Consider the following 16,734-nt stretch of genomic DNA (forward strand, 5'->3'; position numbering starts at 1 on the left):
AGGTTCTCAGTAAACATGTGAGAGGAATGAATGAACAAATGAGCAGCAGCTAATGATAGCAGCTCCTAAAAGCCTTGAAACCTAAACCATGCCCCAGATAAGAGGATTCCATGACAAGTGATCAAATAAGTTTGGAAATCACAAATTATTAACATCTCTCAGAGTCCCACGCTGGCATTTTAAGGGCTCCGAGAAGCCGTGAAGTTTTTTAAAAAAAATTTTTAACTCCGTTTAATCCAGTGTTTGCCAAATGCATTTGGCGACAGAAAACTTTTCTCTTTTTGAGGGGGTGGAACATCAACAAAATCCTGGAATACATTTTGGGAAACGCCAATATAAATTTATTTCCCATCCTCACAACCACAACTTTATACATGGCCAGCCGAATCTTAGAAAGGAAGAACTTGCTTCTTTCTCATTACAGGGTCAGGTTAAACACAATGCTCCAAAAATATCTGAATGAATGGATATAAAGTAAATTCATAAGCAAAGTCTACCACCCACTAGTATGTTCTCTGTCCCTGTACTGAGAGTCTGAATCACGCAAGCAATTTGAAGAGTCTCTTTGCCCTGGAAGCTGGCACATATGACCACTCACACAGGCACACACACGCACACACACATATGCATTCATGCACACGTGTACACACTCTCGCATGCATCCACATGCACACACTAGTACACACAGACTCACACACATGCACACACATACCCAACAGGTACCCACACAGACTCAGACACACGCACAGTCATGCATGCACACTTATGTGCACATACAGGCACACAGACTCACACACATGCACAACTATTATGGGGCATATGCCCTCCCACACAGCCGCTTCCCTGAGCCTGGCCAGGAAGCCCCTTGAGAAGGGCAACTGTCTTCTGGTGGGGTGGGGAGGATGGATTCGAGGAGAGATCCAAAAGCCCGCTTCAAACCTGGTGTCTCTAAAAAGGGCAGGGTTGCCCCAGCAAATGACAGGCTAAAGCCTGAACAACAAGCTCTTCCTTACCTGAGATTTCCTCCTCACCTCTCTCCTGGGAGTAGAGCCCATTTCAAAGGAAAAGAAACTGAGGCTTACCAATAACATGGCAAGGACGTGGGGAAAGAGGGGTAGGAGCCCAAATCTGTCTGCTCAGAATCCTCCCCCTACTCCAGAAGCTTGGGGATCCTAGGTTGTTCCGAAGGCAGGACAGTGGCAGCAGCAAGATCCTCCAGCTCCCCCTTCTCCTATCCCCAGGCACAATTCTGCCACAAGGTCACTGTATGACCTTGGACACCTAGCTTGCCCTCTCTGGGCAAGTTTAATCATCTATATGAAAAGGAACCTCGGCTGAGGGTTCTCCAAGCTCCAGGACTGCTGGTAAAAAAGAAAGCCTAAGGTCCCCACCTCAGCAGTCAAAAGCAAGTGTCAGGATTCCATGAGGTACTGCCCGTAACGTGCATAGCCCAGTGCCTGTATACAAGGGGTGCCCATTAGAGGCTAGCTACTCTTGGTGTTGTGATTCCATCCCTCAGGGACCAAATAAAAAATGCTACCCGCTCTTCCAGGCTTTACCTGATTCCCCTACCAAAGGGAATCCCCCGCAACTCTCTCACCCCTCCCACAGCCCTCAGCCCACACTTCTGTCCTAGGCTGCCTTGTCTGGTCTAGCGTTTAGGGTCTACTCCCCTCTCTGGCCTCCAGGCTTCCTGAGGACGTGGCCTCCTCTGCGTTCTCTCTGCATCTTCCTTGGAGCCTAGGCTGAGCCTCACCTGAGTCAGATGCTCAGGATTTACATGGAAGGATGGATGTGAAAGGGAAAGAAGGAGGGCAGACAACCAAAGGACTCACCAAGGGAAAGAAATGCCCATATCTCCAAGCTCTATAGTGCAGTGACCCTTCAGAAGAAGAAAGAAAAATGGCCAGGTGCTGTGGCTCACGCCTGCAATCCCAGCACTTTGGGAGGCCCATGCGGGCGGATCACCTGAGGTCAGTAGCTCGAGACCAGCCTGGCCAACATAGCGAAACCCCGTCTCTACTAAAAATACATAAATTAGCCAGGCATGGGGGGCAGGCGCCTGTAATCCCAGCTACTCGGGAGGCTGAGGCAGGAGAATCACTTGAACCTGGGAGGCAGAGGTCACAGTGAACCGAGATCGTGGCACTGCACTCCAGCCTGTGCGACAGAGGAAGAGAAGGGAAGGGAAGGGAGGGGAAAGGAGGGGAGGGGAAGGGAGGGGAGGGGAGGGGAGGGGAGGGGAGGGAAGGGAAGGGAAGGGAAGGGAAGGGAAGGGAAGGGAAGGGAAGGGAAGGGAAGGGAAGGGAAGGGAGAGAGACAGGAAGGAAGGAAGGAAGGCAGACAGGCAGGCAGGCAGGCAGGCAGGCTGGCCCATAAACATAAAAGGCCAGGTGTGGTGGCTCGTACCTATAATCCCAACATTTTAGGAGGCCAAGGTGGAAGGATCACTTGAGCCCAAGAGTTTCAGGCCAGCCTAGGCAACATAGCAAGGCCTCATATCTTGGGGGGGAAAAATAAAAGGCAACATCACTAATAATTAGGGAAGTGCAAATTTAAACAATGTGCCATTTTTTGCCTGCCAGATTGCCAAAAAGAAAACGGAAAGAGAAAAAGGCCGGGCGCCGTAGCTCACGCCTGTAATTCCAGCACTTTGGGAGCCCAAGGCAGGTGGATCACAAGGTCAAGAGATCGAGACCATCCTGGCCAACATGATGAAACCCTATCTCCACTAAAAATAAAAATAAAAAATTAGCCGGGCGTACTGGCATGTGCCTCTAGTCCCAGCTACTCGGGAGGCTGAGGCAGGAGAATCACTTGAACCCGGGAGGCGGAGGTTGCAGTGAGGCAAGATCACGCCATTGCACTCCAGCCTGGCAACAGAGCAAGACTCCGTCTCAAAAAAAAAAAGGAAAAAGAAAAAACAAAACATCGTCACATACGGGCAAGGATTAGGAGAAATGTGCATTCATGCCCTATTATTGAAGGGTAAATTGGTACAGACTTTGTGGAAGGCAATTTGGAAATATTTATCAGATTTTTCGAGTGAATACCCTTTGACCCAACAATTTCACTTCTAGGAATCCAGCCAAAGAAACACTCAAACAAGAACACAAAGGTTATAAATGAGGATACTCCCTGCATCATCATTTAAAACAGCAAAAAACTGGAAGCAACTAAATGTTCACCAATGGAAGACTGTAAATAAAGTCTGGTGCAACGATTCTGTAGACCTCCTTATGGCTATTAACATGGAACAGATTTATATACTCTAGGTGCTATCTCCTAGACTAATGGTTCCTAACCCTGGCTACACATTCCAGTTACCCCCATCCTCAGAGATTCTGGATTATTTCATCTATGGTGGAGCCCAGGTAATGTTATTTTTTAAGTGCCTAGGATGATACTGATGTGCAACTAACCAAGATTGGAAACTTAACTCATGTAGCTAACCCTACTAGTTCTATCCTATTTCATAGAAAACTGAGAAACTAGGAAAACATAGAAAACTAGGAAACTGAGGCCCATAGAAGGAACTGTCTTGCCCAAAGTCAGAGTATGTTTCCTCCAACCCCCTCCCCTCCCCAAGGAGAGAAATGAAGGAATCTTGACTCAGACCTTCAGGGAGAATGGGGTCTTTCTTTTCTATTCTGAGTGATTGGCAGGTTCCCTACCAACACATCCCATTTCCCCCTCCCGCCCACTTAGCTGGCCCCACCCCTCACTCCTAGTGCTGTTCCTAGGGCAGACCACCCCCCCTCCAAAGATGAAGAGGGTCCCAAGGCCACTTAATGGTGGCTGATCCCTGGCCAGGATCGAGCTGGTCAAATGTGTTTATTCTGAGCCATGGCAATGATGTAGCAGGATGAGCGTCACAGGCAGGATGGCAAGGTTATTGAGTTGAACATTCTGTTTTATTTAAAATTAAGTCCACGCACAGAGGCTTATGCCTGTAATCTCAACATTCTGAGAGCCCGAGGTGGGAGAATCGTTTGAGACCAGGCTAAACAACACATGAAGAACTCCATCTGTTAAAAAAAAAAAAAAAAAAAAGAGGCGGACATGGTGACTCGCACCTATAGTCCCAGCAACTCAGGAGGCTAAGGAAGGAGGACAGCTTGAGCCCAGGAGTTTGAGGTGGCAGTGAGCTATGATAACATCAATGTACTCCAGCCTGGGTAGCAGAGCAAGATCCAAACTTCAAGAAAATAAATAATTAAAATTAAATTAGTACAAAAATCTCACATTGCTTTTATCATTTTAAAAGCAATGTTTTACAAGCCTAACACAATCCATGACACAAAGCTCTCGATAAACAGCAGCTGCAATCTCACAGCACAATGTACCCTGAGTATGAAGGAGAACGGGCATCAGCCTCTACCAGCCAGGTGTCCTGCAGCTCCCACCTCCTCATCAGGAACAGAGGCTGGGGCAGCGGGAGGGGCCCACAAAGACTGACTCTCATGGTGAACCCAAGTCCTGCAAAGGCCTGTGCTCCCTCTCAGTTCACCCACTCACTTATCCACTCATCACTTATGAATCCATTTACTCATCGAGTCATTTACTCACTAGTCACTCATTCATTCATTCACTTGTTCACCCATTCATATTTATTCCCCATTCATATTTATTCCTTCAACAATTCACACATTCACTCATTCATTTAAGAAATATTGGCGAGGCCCTGTGGCTCACGCCTGTAATCCCAGCACTCTGGGAGGCTGAGAAGGGTGTACACCTGAGGTCGGGAGATCAAGTCCAGCCTGGCCAAATGGAGAAACCCTGTCTCTACTAAAAATACAAAATTAGCCACGTGTGGTGGCACATGCCTGTAATCCCAGCTACTCATGAGGCTGAGGCAGGAGAATCATTTGAACCCAGGAGGCTGAGGTTGCAGTGAGCAGAGTTTGCGCCATTGCACTCAAGCCTGGGCATCAAGAGCGAAACTCCATCTCAAAAAAAAAAAAAAAAAAAAAAATAAAAAATCTTTTAGACATAATGACCCAGAAGATTGAGGCCAGATTTTTTTGTTTGTTTGTGTTTTTTGGGGTTTTTTGTTTGTTTGTTTTTGTTTTAAGACGGAGTCTTGCTCTGTCACCCAGGCTGGAGTGCAGTGGGTTCCAGCGATTCTCCTGCCTCAGCCTCCTGGGTAGCTGAGATTACAGGCGCATGCCACCACGCCTGGCTATTTTTTTTATTTTTAGTGGAGACAGGGTTTCACCATGTTGGCCAGGCTGGTCTCAAACTCCTGATCTCAGGTGATCTGCCCGCCTTAGCCTCCCAAAATGCTGGAATTACAGGTGTGAGCCACTGCGCCCAGCAATTTTTTTTTTTAATGGATGAGAGGTTTTTTGTTTTAATGTTGCCCAGGTTGAACTCGAACACGTAGCCTCGCCTTCTTATGCACCGGGACAACAGTTCTGAGCCACCACGGCTCCCATTTTTGTTTTGTTTTGTTTTGTTTTGAGAAAGGGTCTCACTCTGTCACCCAGGCTGGAACACAGTGGCACGATCATGGCTCACCACAGCCTCAACCTTCCGGGCTCAGGTGATTCTCCCACCTTAGCCTCCTAAGTAGCTGGGACTACAGGCTCCTGCCACCACACCCTCCTAATTTTTTTTTTATTTTTTGTAGAGAGGTGGTTTCGCCATGTTGCCCAGGCTGGTCTCGAACTCCTGAGCTCAAGCAATTCACCTGCCTCGGTTTCTCAAAGTGTTGGGATTACAGGCATAAGCCACCACTGCACCCAGCCAAGGCCATTTCTGAATGAGCATGGAGCCCTGGAAGCCCAGTAGGCTGCTGGCATCCCATACATGAGACCCTTCCCCTGAGAAAGGCAGGACATGGGGCTGCTGGAGGGACTGGGGATTTGAGCTATTCACTGTGGCCCCAGGAGGTGGAACCAGGACCAACACAGAGAGGAGACTGCAGCTTCATGTGTGAAATTCAAGCTAAAAAGCCACGGATGAGGCCGAGGCAGGTGGATTACCTGAGGTTAGGAGTTCGAGACCAGCCTGGCCAACATGGTGAAACTCCATCTCTAATAAAAACACAAAAATTAGCCAGGCCTGGTGGCACATGCCTGTAATCCCAGCTACTCGGGAGGCTGAGGCAGGAATTGCTTGAGCCTGGGAGGTGGGGGCTGCAATGAGCCAAGATCGTGCCACTGCACTCCAGCCTGGCTGACAGAGCAAGACTCTGTCTCAAAAAAAAAAAAAAAAAAAAAAGGCATAGATATGCCACAGAGGTAGTGAGCGCCCTGCAAGTGAAAGTGTGTACGTCCAGGCTGGATGAAACCAAGGTTGCCAGAAACACACCCAAAGAAGTGTAAATGAAGTGACCTCCAAGGTTCCTTTTCAACCTGTGTTTTTCAGGATTCGGAGAGGTTCAAAGGCAAAAACAGTGAATCTTCCCAACATGTGTGTCTGGCCCCTGGCTGGCCAGTGTCTCCCTAAGGGGCACAGGGCATCTGCAGGGGCTGTCCTGGGCACTGAGAACCCGTGCACTGCTTGCTGCTCCCCAGAGACCCCAGCACTCTCTGTGGCCTCCACCCCAGAGACAGAAGCCTGCCTCCTCTTTCCATCTCCCCACTTCAGGGCACCTGCTTCTCCTCCCTCCCCCTCTCCCTGGGGACCCTCAGGAGCTGATGATTGTCTCTCCTCTCTCCAAGTTCAAAACTGCAGCCACAGGGGGTGAGGGACAAAGCCACATCTCTTGTTCAGGAACCAAAAATATACTCTATGTTGCTGGTGGCTCCAAGGTTCTGCAGCCTCCAGGCCAAGGAGGTCCCCCTGCCCAGTCTTCCAGCCTGAATGTGCAGTCATACCAACCCAGCTGCCCTCTCCAGCCATGCCCACCTCCCTAACTAAGCCCAGATGGTCATCACTCTGCCTTCAGGCAGGTAAAATTCAGTGCAACAGGAGTTAAGTGAACAGTATGTTTTATTTAATTAGGATCAACAGAAGAGATAAACCTCACAGCAGGATAGGGAATGACAACACTGCAAAAAATAATTCATGCCCAGGTAACAAAAGGGCAAATTTCAATTACAGAGAAAACAGGGGGAGAAAAAGTTTCCAAGCACCTCCAAGGAGCGAGGCAGTGAAGAGTTTGCAAAGCCTAGACCTGTGGGCCCAAGATGGTCTAGAAAGCAAGGCAATCAAGTGGACAAAACAGCCATTCTTCTCTCTCCTTGTCATAGACAAACTGGCCTAAGTGTGCAGGACTGGGTAGGCCGAGGGAGCTGAGTCCTGGCAGGCAGGCATAGGGGCCACAAGGGATCTGCCAGGGCCACTGGGCAAGCTCGCAACCCACCAGGCACAGTCTCAAAAGAATGCTGTCCCCACAAGGAGACAAAACAAATATTCTAATCCTAATAATGGTCATCAGATCACTCAGCAAGTCCTTATTAGCACCCCACCTGCCCTTTCCCCCAGCTCTGATGGAACCCTAGTCTTATGCCCTGCCCTAGCCTTGGACAATCCAATCTCACCTCTTACACTAGAACAAGGCAAAGAACATACCCCCCCCCGCCCCCCGCCGGGAGAATGGCCTCATCTTCTAAGCCTCTGTTTCTCATGCTTACCCTGGAAATGGAAGGCTGGCCTCGATGACCTCCTCTGGGGTGGTGGGCTGCAGATCCCTAATCCACCATCATTTGGGTGCCAACTATAAATGAAAAATTTATGGTGGTGACAGCCCGACAACAATGTGTATGTACTTAATGCCTCTGAAAAATGGTTAAGATGGGCCATGCAAGGTGCCTCATGCCTGTAATCCCAGCATTTTGGGAGGTCGAGGCAGGAGGATTCCCTGAAGCCTGGCATTCAAGACCAGCCTGGGCAGCATAGACCCATCTCTACAAATAATAAAATTAAGAAATTAGCCTGTAGTTCTAGCTACTCGGGAGACTGAGGTGAGAGGACTGCTTGAGCCCAGGAGTTCAAGGCTGCAGTGAACTACGATCACGTCACTGCACTCCAGCCTGGGGGACAGAGCAAGATCCTGTCTGTAAAAAAAGGAAAAAAAAAAAATGGTTAAGATGGTAAATTTTAAGTTACGTATATTTTATCAAAATTGCTTAAAAGCAGGAGTTGGGGGATGAAGAGATCTAAGCCCCTCCTCAGACCAGCCAGGTGAGCATCTGCAGGACCTGGGCCCAGGAATATGCAATTTAACCAGCTTTATTGTAGGTGACGGTGATAGGCATGACAGCTGGGGATCCACTCATCTGTATGAAGCCACCCTTTCCCCAAACAAAGGCTCCCCAGCGTAATGCTTGAATTACCTCAAAAAATACTTCTTCTGCAAATGAATATTCAAAACAGTGAGTTCTCCAACTTTCATAGCACAAGCAAATCTTTTTCTGTATGGGTTCTCCCTCCAAAACAAACCCTCGAGAAGCACAAGCATAACCCAGGCCTCTCTCTCTCCCGGCCCCTGGTCCCTGCTCCAAAGGTGACATCAGCCCCAGCACCCCCATTATCTGGGAGAGGGAAATTGCTGTTAAATTAGCACATCCACAGAGCCCCATTTTATATCCCAATTCAGAAGATGACATGAACATCTGCTTTCACTTCAAGACATTAATTTTCAATTATTGGAGAAAAACAAAATTAGTCCTGACAAATTGCTGGCGAATACAGGCTCTTGTCTGGTGGTTCATAATAATAACTTCGGGGGCCCACAATTAGTGTCTCGGACGGAGTTTCCTGATGGATCCCTGTCATCTGGAGGCAGTGGCAGCAGGGCAGCACCTCGCACCGCAGTGTATCAGGCAAGAGGATGCTCCAACAACCCGCAGCTCGAAGGTCACTGCTTCTTGGATGACCAGGTTTAGAGAACTAAGGAATTAGGGTTTCCTCTTTCTGGGGAAGGCAGGGAGGGACAGAAGATAGGGGGCAGGCATCTAAAAAATATCCACCTTAACCATATTCAGCTTTGAATATTTTTCAAGGTTTTCTCCTCCTGTTCATAGCAAGATTTTGCACACTTAGACGGGAATGCAAATCACTCCTGAGTCCTTAGTGGGCACACTGGGATCACCTGATAGGATCGCCTTATGATTGGAGTTTGCCATCTGCAAAGGGAGAAGGACAGATGACATGATTTTCTTATGAGACCCCTTCTACCCTTCTACATGATGTCATTCAGGATCCCAAATCCAGAACTCAATGGCTCCAGCCTCTGAGATACAAATGCCTATAAATCTTCTGTAAGAAAAAACTGTTTGCCAGGGTCCCATCGACCCAGAACCTGGTTCAGCCCAGGTTGTAGTCTCCACAAAAAAAAGAAAGAAAGAAAACTCTGAATTTGCCAACCTCAATGACCCCAAATCCAGAGAACAACCCACTTGATAAGAGATTATCAACACTGCAATCTCATTTGATGGGTTTTTATGTATCTTGGCTGCTTTAGTCACTATATCAATAAGAAGCCACTGAAATGTGAATGAGTTGAAGAATTCGGAGATAATGATGTGGTCGCCTTTGAATTTGACTTGTCACAATTGAAACCAGAGTGTGTTTGCCTAGCTAGGATGTTCAGACTCTTGAGGGGAGTGAGGCAAGAGGGAGGGGAGGTAAACAGAGGGAGGCAGGTTAAAAAAGAAAGAAAACGAAACAACAACCACAACAACAAAGGGAAATTATATCTTTAAAAAGAGAATGAAAGACATTGTTACCTCCAAAGTCAACTTGGTAACTGAGCTCCGACATTGTGTAATTGACTTTGCAAGTAGAACAACAGCAACGTAACAAAGAAAATGTCAGTGTTTTCACAGCACCAATCTATAACGCTGGGAGGCCGTCCCGCTGTCAGCGAGGGCTGACAATACAATAGCTTTCAAAGGGATATTACCATCATGCTTTTATTCCTGACATCAATCAAGACAAAGAGAATCCTTTTCACAAGACATTAAAAATCAAACCTTTGTGCAAGAAGGTAGGTAAAACAGCATTCTCCTTAAAGACAGCCACATGGAGCAATCAGCTAATTGGCGCTCCTTGAAAGCGGTAAAGTATTTTTATTTACTGAGTGTACAACCCCAATCGTTGGCTGCCACCGATCCTGGCAGGTAAGCTATGAATCAAAAGTTTCCATCAGCATTTCCTCACTCACTTCACCCTGCCTCTCCCACAGTAGGCTGAGAGAGCTGACAGCCAGCCCCAAAAACTTCAAGCGGGATGTAACCAATCCAAGCTCAATTCATCCATTTTGGGTGGGAAACTTCTCTGATTACCCACTAACATGTCCATGCACAAGATGCCCTTGCAAGCTGACGGGAATTTGCAGAAATTGTCAAATTCTCCAACCACAGTGTATCGGGGTTTTCCTGGCTACCCAAATAATGGGGACCCCACTAACAGTTTTCAAGGTATTCTACTGTAATCAACCTAGACTCACAGATACGAAGGAACCCTGATATCTTCTGCAAATGTTTTCAAGACATGAAGATAATACTCTTTGCAAACACCAGCGTGCCGTGGACAAGGCTGGGCTTTGCTTCAGCCAGTGGCCAGGAAAGGCAAGTCCATCCTAACCTATGTCAAAGAGTGAACTAAACCCACCCACCACCTTGGCAAAAACGATGGGGTCATCAGGAAATCCAGCCATCCTCTGCCTGCTTACTTTCGAGACAGTTTCAGATGCCTGCATGTCAGAAGTTGTTGACACTTACAGAAAACTGCAAGTCCAGAAGCAGGAAGTTAGAGAGCCTCATGTTTCAAAGAGGTCATTTCCCAGACACTTTCCAAGCCACTGACATCTCACAGCCTTCCAACCTTCCAAGATGCCATGTCCCCACATGCAGTCCAGGCTTGACAGAGCCACTGGTCTAGGTGGTCACAAGTCTCAGACCATTGTTGAGGAGGAGTGGGAGCAAGAACTCTCTCTGCAGGAGGGCTGTCGGGAACTCAGAGCCGAAAGGCTCTGTGACTTGCCCCTTTGGTACCCTACAGACCATCTGCCACAAAGTCCAGTCACTCAAAGACAGGGAAAGCACTCTCAGCATCTGCGGCAGAAAAGGATGTTTTTACTTTTCAGCTATAATGGGATACCGTTGTTTTATTTTTAAACAGAATTTGAACAGGTGCCGTTCACTTCACTAGAGAATGGACAGAAATTTTGAAAGAAGAGGGAACTGGTCCTAACACTGCCTTGAAAAAGCATATACTCCCACCACCACCACCTAAATCAGCCTTTTTCAAAGAGCCAGGGAGCATGTCTGCACCATCAGCCTCAGTGGTAGGTTCCTTTCGTTTACACATCCAAATGAACAGTTAAGAGAAATCAATGCATCTAATTGCCAGACTATTAAATCCTACATCAGGGGAAGAATTCCACAGCCACTAGCTTAAGAGTTGGCTACCGATATAGCAATTATTGCAACTTTCTATTAGATTGAACCAGATCCCCAGCCTTTCGTCTCCAGCTAGGAACGCTGTACTCAAGTGCTCCAGTTTCCTGCCTTCCTGGTTCCCCCTCCTCCTCCTCCTCTGTTAACACACTGTAGCATGCCACAACATTGCCAGGGCTGGCTGCTTCTTCTGAATTACTTTATGACTGTAAAGTCACCCGCATTTTGCACCTTTCATTATGAATGCACGCTAGGCACCTCATGGTTAACCGTTTAGCAGGATTCCCCTGCCAGAGGCACATAGTTATCTTATTTTATTGCTTATTAAGTTTTTGCAAGGAAACAGGTGTAAGAATCTAAACAGCAATTACTAGACGTAAAGGATGTTTTCTAGAATGAAACAGGCCCTTCCAAAGCTGGGAATCGATAACTTAATTGAGGAGGGGGGATTAAATATTAGGATTAAATGTTAGCTACCCCACTCCACATAGAAAGCTAAAGACCCTATAAAGGATTTGTTTTGCCCTTCCTACAAGATCATGTACATTTAGCCAAACAAATCTCGACAATTTATACTTGTACGTGGTCTCAGCTGAATCGAGAAACCTGTAACCTCAGAACGCCTCTATTTATTACATCTCAATTATTTCCATGGAAACACGCACAGTGTTCCCAAGTCCCTAGACCACCAAATTTATAAGATGGACTTAGAGGAGCTACACGCTGGCAGAAGAGGAAGACAAAGAAGGGGAAGGGAGTGCCGAGAAGTCACTGGGGGTACTTTGGGACGTTGGGGTGGGCGGGTGTATGGACATAGCCTGAGCGCTAATTAATATTAAGAACTGTAATTAACAGGCAGTTGCTAGAGAGAGAAAATTGACAGTATTAAAATTATTCAAAAGTTTTAAGCTAAGGCAAGGGAAAAGATGTATCAATTTTCTCTATAAATGAAGAGGCTGTTGCATGGATCTGAGAAAGCCATGGGGTGAAAGGAGACAGGCCTCCTTAATGTTGAGTGACAGAGAAAACTGCAGTGGTAATCGTTAACCAAACCACCTGATATCATCGGCCGAAATAACATCAGTGAGCATGATGAGAACAGCCCGGGAAAATGAGGCCAAAATTATCAAAGAGAACAAATCACTGCAACCACCACACCATACCACACCACCAGGAAACAAAAAAGGGGAGAAAGGTGTAGGGAGGGAAAATCGGTCAGAAAAATGTGACTTTTATAACACTCCCGGCTTCAGGGTTTTTTTTTTTTAATAAAATTACAAGGCTTCTGAAAACCAATGAGGCTATTCTCCCCCCTCCCCTACTGCCCCAACCCCCTTCCCTATTTACTAGGTGTCCTCCCTGTGAGCTGGGTTTTCCAAAGAAGGGCAAACACACTGCGGGGACAAGTGACCCCACTCCAGAAGGGAGGTTGTGTCCGTGAGTGGGAAGTGAGACCACCCCAGCCCCCAGAGGCCAGTTTTATTTTCAAAGCAGCAATGCCTGTGCTTTCAAATCACACTTTCTGAGCATCCATTCGAAATTGTTGTATTTCTGTCTTTCCTTCCTGCTATGGGCTTTCACATTTCCGAGATCAATTACAAATTACAGTCAAGCGACTTTCACAGCAGAATGTTTGGGGCCGGGGAAGTCCACAAAGCCTCTACATTAGCCCTGACACACAGCAGTGGAGGCAAAATAAAATAAAATAAAATGTAAAAGACACCGCTGTTCCTTAAGAAGCACTTTCAAGCATCTTTAAAGGTGAAGACCTTGTCCTTTCAAACACTTGGTGTGGAGCTGTCCACACTCAAGCACACACTTTTGAATATTGCTTAAGAGAAGGGGCGGGGCGGGGGGGAGCAGTTCTTGAAAAGCAATAAATCCCTCACCTGCTGGAACTCTTATCTATCCAAATTATCTTCTCTCTTAATTCCTCCCTTGATAAGTGGCCACATCTCCACCCTCTTCACCCCAGTAAACAGAATAAAAGGTAAAATGGTGAGAGACAAGGGTTGAGCTGCTTTTGGAAAATGCAAAAAGCCATGGGAAGAATCAGGGGGTCTCTGACTCTGCGGACAGAAAGGCTCTGTGTGGCTGATATTTACAACACCGAGTCTCGAAATGCCTCCACTGGTCTCCTGTTCACCTTGCTGCCTTTCTCCTACCAACCTGCTTGAACTGTCTGCTACATATACACACATATACATTTGAGAGAGGCACTCACTAAAAATCATTTCAAGGCTCATTTCATGAAAGGCTGAAGACCAATTCTTGAGTCTTTCTCAGAGATCCACAGAGTGGTTTTAGAACTCGGTTCAAGCAACTTTGAAACACCCACCCATCTGTTCACTGCAAACTGCTCTCCTTTTGCTTTCTGGGTCTCGCCGTCTAACGTAAGGAGGTTTGGAGAAGTGGATTGGAAGTCTAGGTAAGCAAGCTTTGCAAACTCAAAATCAACTGCCTGAGTTAAATAAAACTGTTTTTCCAACCAGAAATTCCAATTCCACATTTTCTTCTGGGTCGCCTCTTAAGTGGCTCCTGAAGGAGTGAGCAGTGAGCCAGGGAAAGAGAAAAGAAATCCAGTATTATTTCAAGCCGTACAGCCCTTCCATCAGCAAAAGAGAAACATCCACCCTTCTTTCCCGTCCTCTTCTTGGAGTCTCTCTTCTGGTTTCCCTGTCCCCCAATCAGAACACCCTCTGAACCCCCAGTTCTGTGGAGCAGGCCAGGCTGTCCCGGATTGGGAGACCAGCCAGGGTGAGGCGAACAAGACCAACTTCTCTCAGGGAAAAGGAGGAGTAGGAACGGGCCGGGCGCTCCGTTTGGACTCAGTTGGTCTCCTTCTAATATGACGGGGAGGATCTCTGCTGGGCCGGGGGCATTCCATCCGGGGACTTCAGGAGGACAGAACTGACGAGTGTCTCAAGATCCTCCTTGCCAGATTCAGTTCCAGCCATTCCAGCCAGGCGCAAGGCTGGCAGGAAGGGAGCGGGGCCCCAGCGCCTTCCCGCGCAGGCCTCCAGGAAATGAACTTTTCAGAGCAGAACTGGGCTCAGGCCAGAGGTCATCAGGGGAGCTGGGAGAAGACAAGGGCCAGGGGGCTTTTGGCTCCGTAGACTTAGCCGCTCTCATTGTTCCCCCCTTCCTCGATCATCTCCCATCTCACAGCCGAGCGCCCGGGCACCCAACCGAGGGGCTAGAATCGGGACAAAGCAGCAGGCAAGGCCTGGAAAGGCCAGCCGCGGGGAGAGGAGGCCAGGGGAGGGGCTCCGCTGCCGGCGCGCGGCCTTTCCCCGGGGCCTCTACTCTCCAGGGGTCCCCTCGAGCTGGGGGCCCTCGCTGGAAATAGAAAGCAAAGCGTGGAGACGAAGGGATGGGTGTGTGTATCTATATATCTGCAGCTCCCCACAAACGCGCGCACCCCGGGGAGCCGGCACAGAAAGCCGGCCTGGGTGTCGAGGGTGCCGGTGCCCGGGGTCAGATCCGGGGCGCCCTCCGCGGAGGGGCGCGCACCGCGGCCGCTGAGCTCCCCTGAGGACCCGCGTCCCGCCGGCAACGTGCAGACAATGAACTCCTGGCGGAGGCTCCCTGCCCGGTGGGCCTCGGTGGAGGAGGCAGGAAGTTCAGGGGCCCGGGCCGGGAGAAGGCCTGGGCAGGGGCGGGAGGGGGCGCCTGGCGGCCGGGGCGAGGGCGCGGCGCCCGGGGCGCTCGCCGACAGCGCCCGCCGCTCCCCGCGTCCTCGGGCGACCAGGCAGGGGCCAAAGAGAGCCAGCGAGGCCCGGGGCCAGCGAGGAGCGGTCGGCCTGCCGGGCGCCCGTCCTCGCCGCCTCTTCCTTCCTCCTGTCGCCCGCCCGCCGCCGCCGAGATTCGCAATCCCCGCCAAGTCGGGCCCGCACCCCTTGATTGGCCACACGGGCCCGGGCCCCGCACGGAGGGAGCGGCAAGGGCCCTTTAGCGGCGCCCCCAGGCCTGGGTCCCCCACGGACGACGGCGCCGGGTCCGGGCAGGGAGGGTGTCCGCGGCGTACCCCCTCCGCCGCCGCCGCCGCCGCCTCCGCCTCCTGCTCCCGGCTTCCTCCTCCCCCTCCTCCGCCTCCGCCTCCGCCTCCGCCTCCTCTGCCGCCTCCTCCTCCTCCTCTCGGCTCGCTCGCGCGGGTCCCCGGCCGCCCGCCCGCTCGCCGGTCCCTCCTCCCTCGCTCCCTCGCTCCCTCCCTCCTCGCTCGCTCGCTCGCTCGCGCCTCCGCCGGGCCTCGCTCGCTCACCTTTCACCGAGCGCGGCTTCGCCTGCTTCCGCCTGGACATGTCCGGGGCTCCGGGCGCTCCGTCGCCCTCCGCAGCCGGCTCACCCCGCCGCCCCCCGCCGCTCCGGGCAGCCCTTCTCCCCCTTCTCCTCCGCCTGTCTCTTGGAAACTTTTTTTTTTGCAGCCCGGTTGGCGGCTGTGGGGAGCGGACCGCAGGTCCGGGGCGGCCTCCCTTGGGGGGGCGGCCCGGGCCGGCCGAGGCCGCTCGAAGGCGGGGGGAGGCCCGGGGGGCGCGCCGGGGCCCTGCCTGTTGCAATGCGGCAGTCCGGGGCTCCCGATCCAAGCGGCGGTCCCAGCGGCGCGGGGAGTCCGGAGGCCACTCGGCCGAGCCGAGTTATGCAAAAAAAAAAAAAAAAAAAAAAAAAGCCGCCCCCCTCCTCCTCCCAACCCCCCGCCGGCCCCCGGCCCCTGCGGCCCCCTCCTTCCCTCCCCCACCCTACCGCCACCCTCACCCTCCTCCTCCTTCTCCTCCTCCTCCGCCCCTTGCCGGATTTTTGTGCAAAGTTTGCAGGCGTCCGGCCACGCAGCCCGGTGCGGAGCTCACAATGAACCCATCTGAGGAGGGGGAACGGGGCTGGAGTCGAGGGTATCTCAAGGGGGGAGGAGACCGGGAGGCGGTCGGGAGCGCGGAAGCTCAGTACCCCCCAGGAAAAAAAAAAAGAAGCCTTCAAATTATCCCCTGCCGCACAAAAAAAAATAATAAATATTAATGGCTCAAAAATGCCCAAGCGCCTGGTTTGGAGATTATGATGGATGGGGGGCGGGGGTCCCTCAACTCAGCCTACTTGGAGGGGAGGCTCGAAACGGCCGCAGTGGCTCGGAAGCCGCGGCTCGGGGCCCCTGGCTCACGCCCCCTTCTCTGGCTCTCGGATCGGCCCGGCGCCGGCCCCCCGGAGGAGGAAGGGGCGCGCGGGGGCGCTCAGGCGGCGGCCGGCAGGCGCGCCCGTGCCCCGGGCATCGCTCAGCCAGTGCGCCGGGCCGCCGCTGCCTGCCCTCGGGCTGCGGTGCTCAGCGCGAGGCGCGCAGCCGATCCCCAGGCCGGTGCCAAGTCGCCGGCCCCGCTAGCTGCCTCCATGG

General features: G+C 50.8%; 1 protein-coding gene across 3 annotated transcripts in view; it reads right to left on the reverse strand.

The window, feature by feature from the left end:
* ZNF423 (zinc finger protein 423) overlaps positions 1-16,003 on the reverse strand; it is a 364,983-nt gene extending 348,980 nt beyond the window's left edge. For all 3 annotated transcript variants that reach the window (XM_024349825.3, XM_054668363.2, XM_054668362.1), the window contains exon 1: positions 15,619-16,003. In XM_024349825.3, the coding sequence (XP_024205593.1) occupies positions 15,619-15,658 (40 nt within the window). In that variant the 5' untranslated portion in view covers positions 15,659-16,003. The remainder of the gene's footprint in view (positions 1-15,618) is intronic.
* Positions 16,004-16,734: the final 731 nt, after the last annotated feature.

This window comes from Pan troglodytes, chromosome 18, assembly GCF_028858775.2.
Source record: "Pan troglodytes isolate AG18354 chromosome 18, NHGRI_mPanTro3-v2.0_pri, whole genome shotgun sequence".
NCBI classification, from domain to species: Eukaryota; Metazoa; Chordata; class Mammalia; order Primates; family Hominidae; genus Pan; species Pan troglodytes.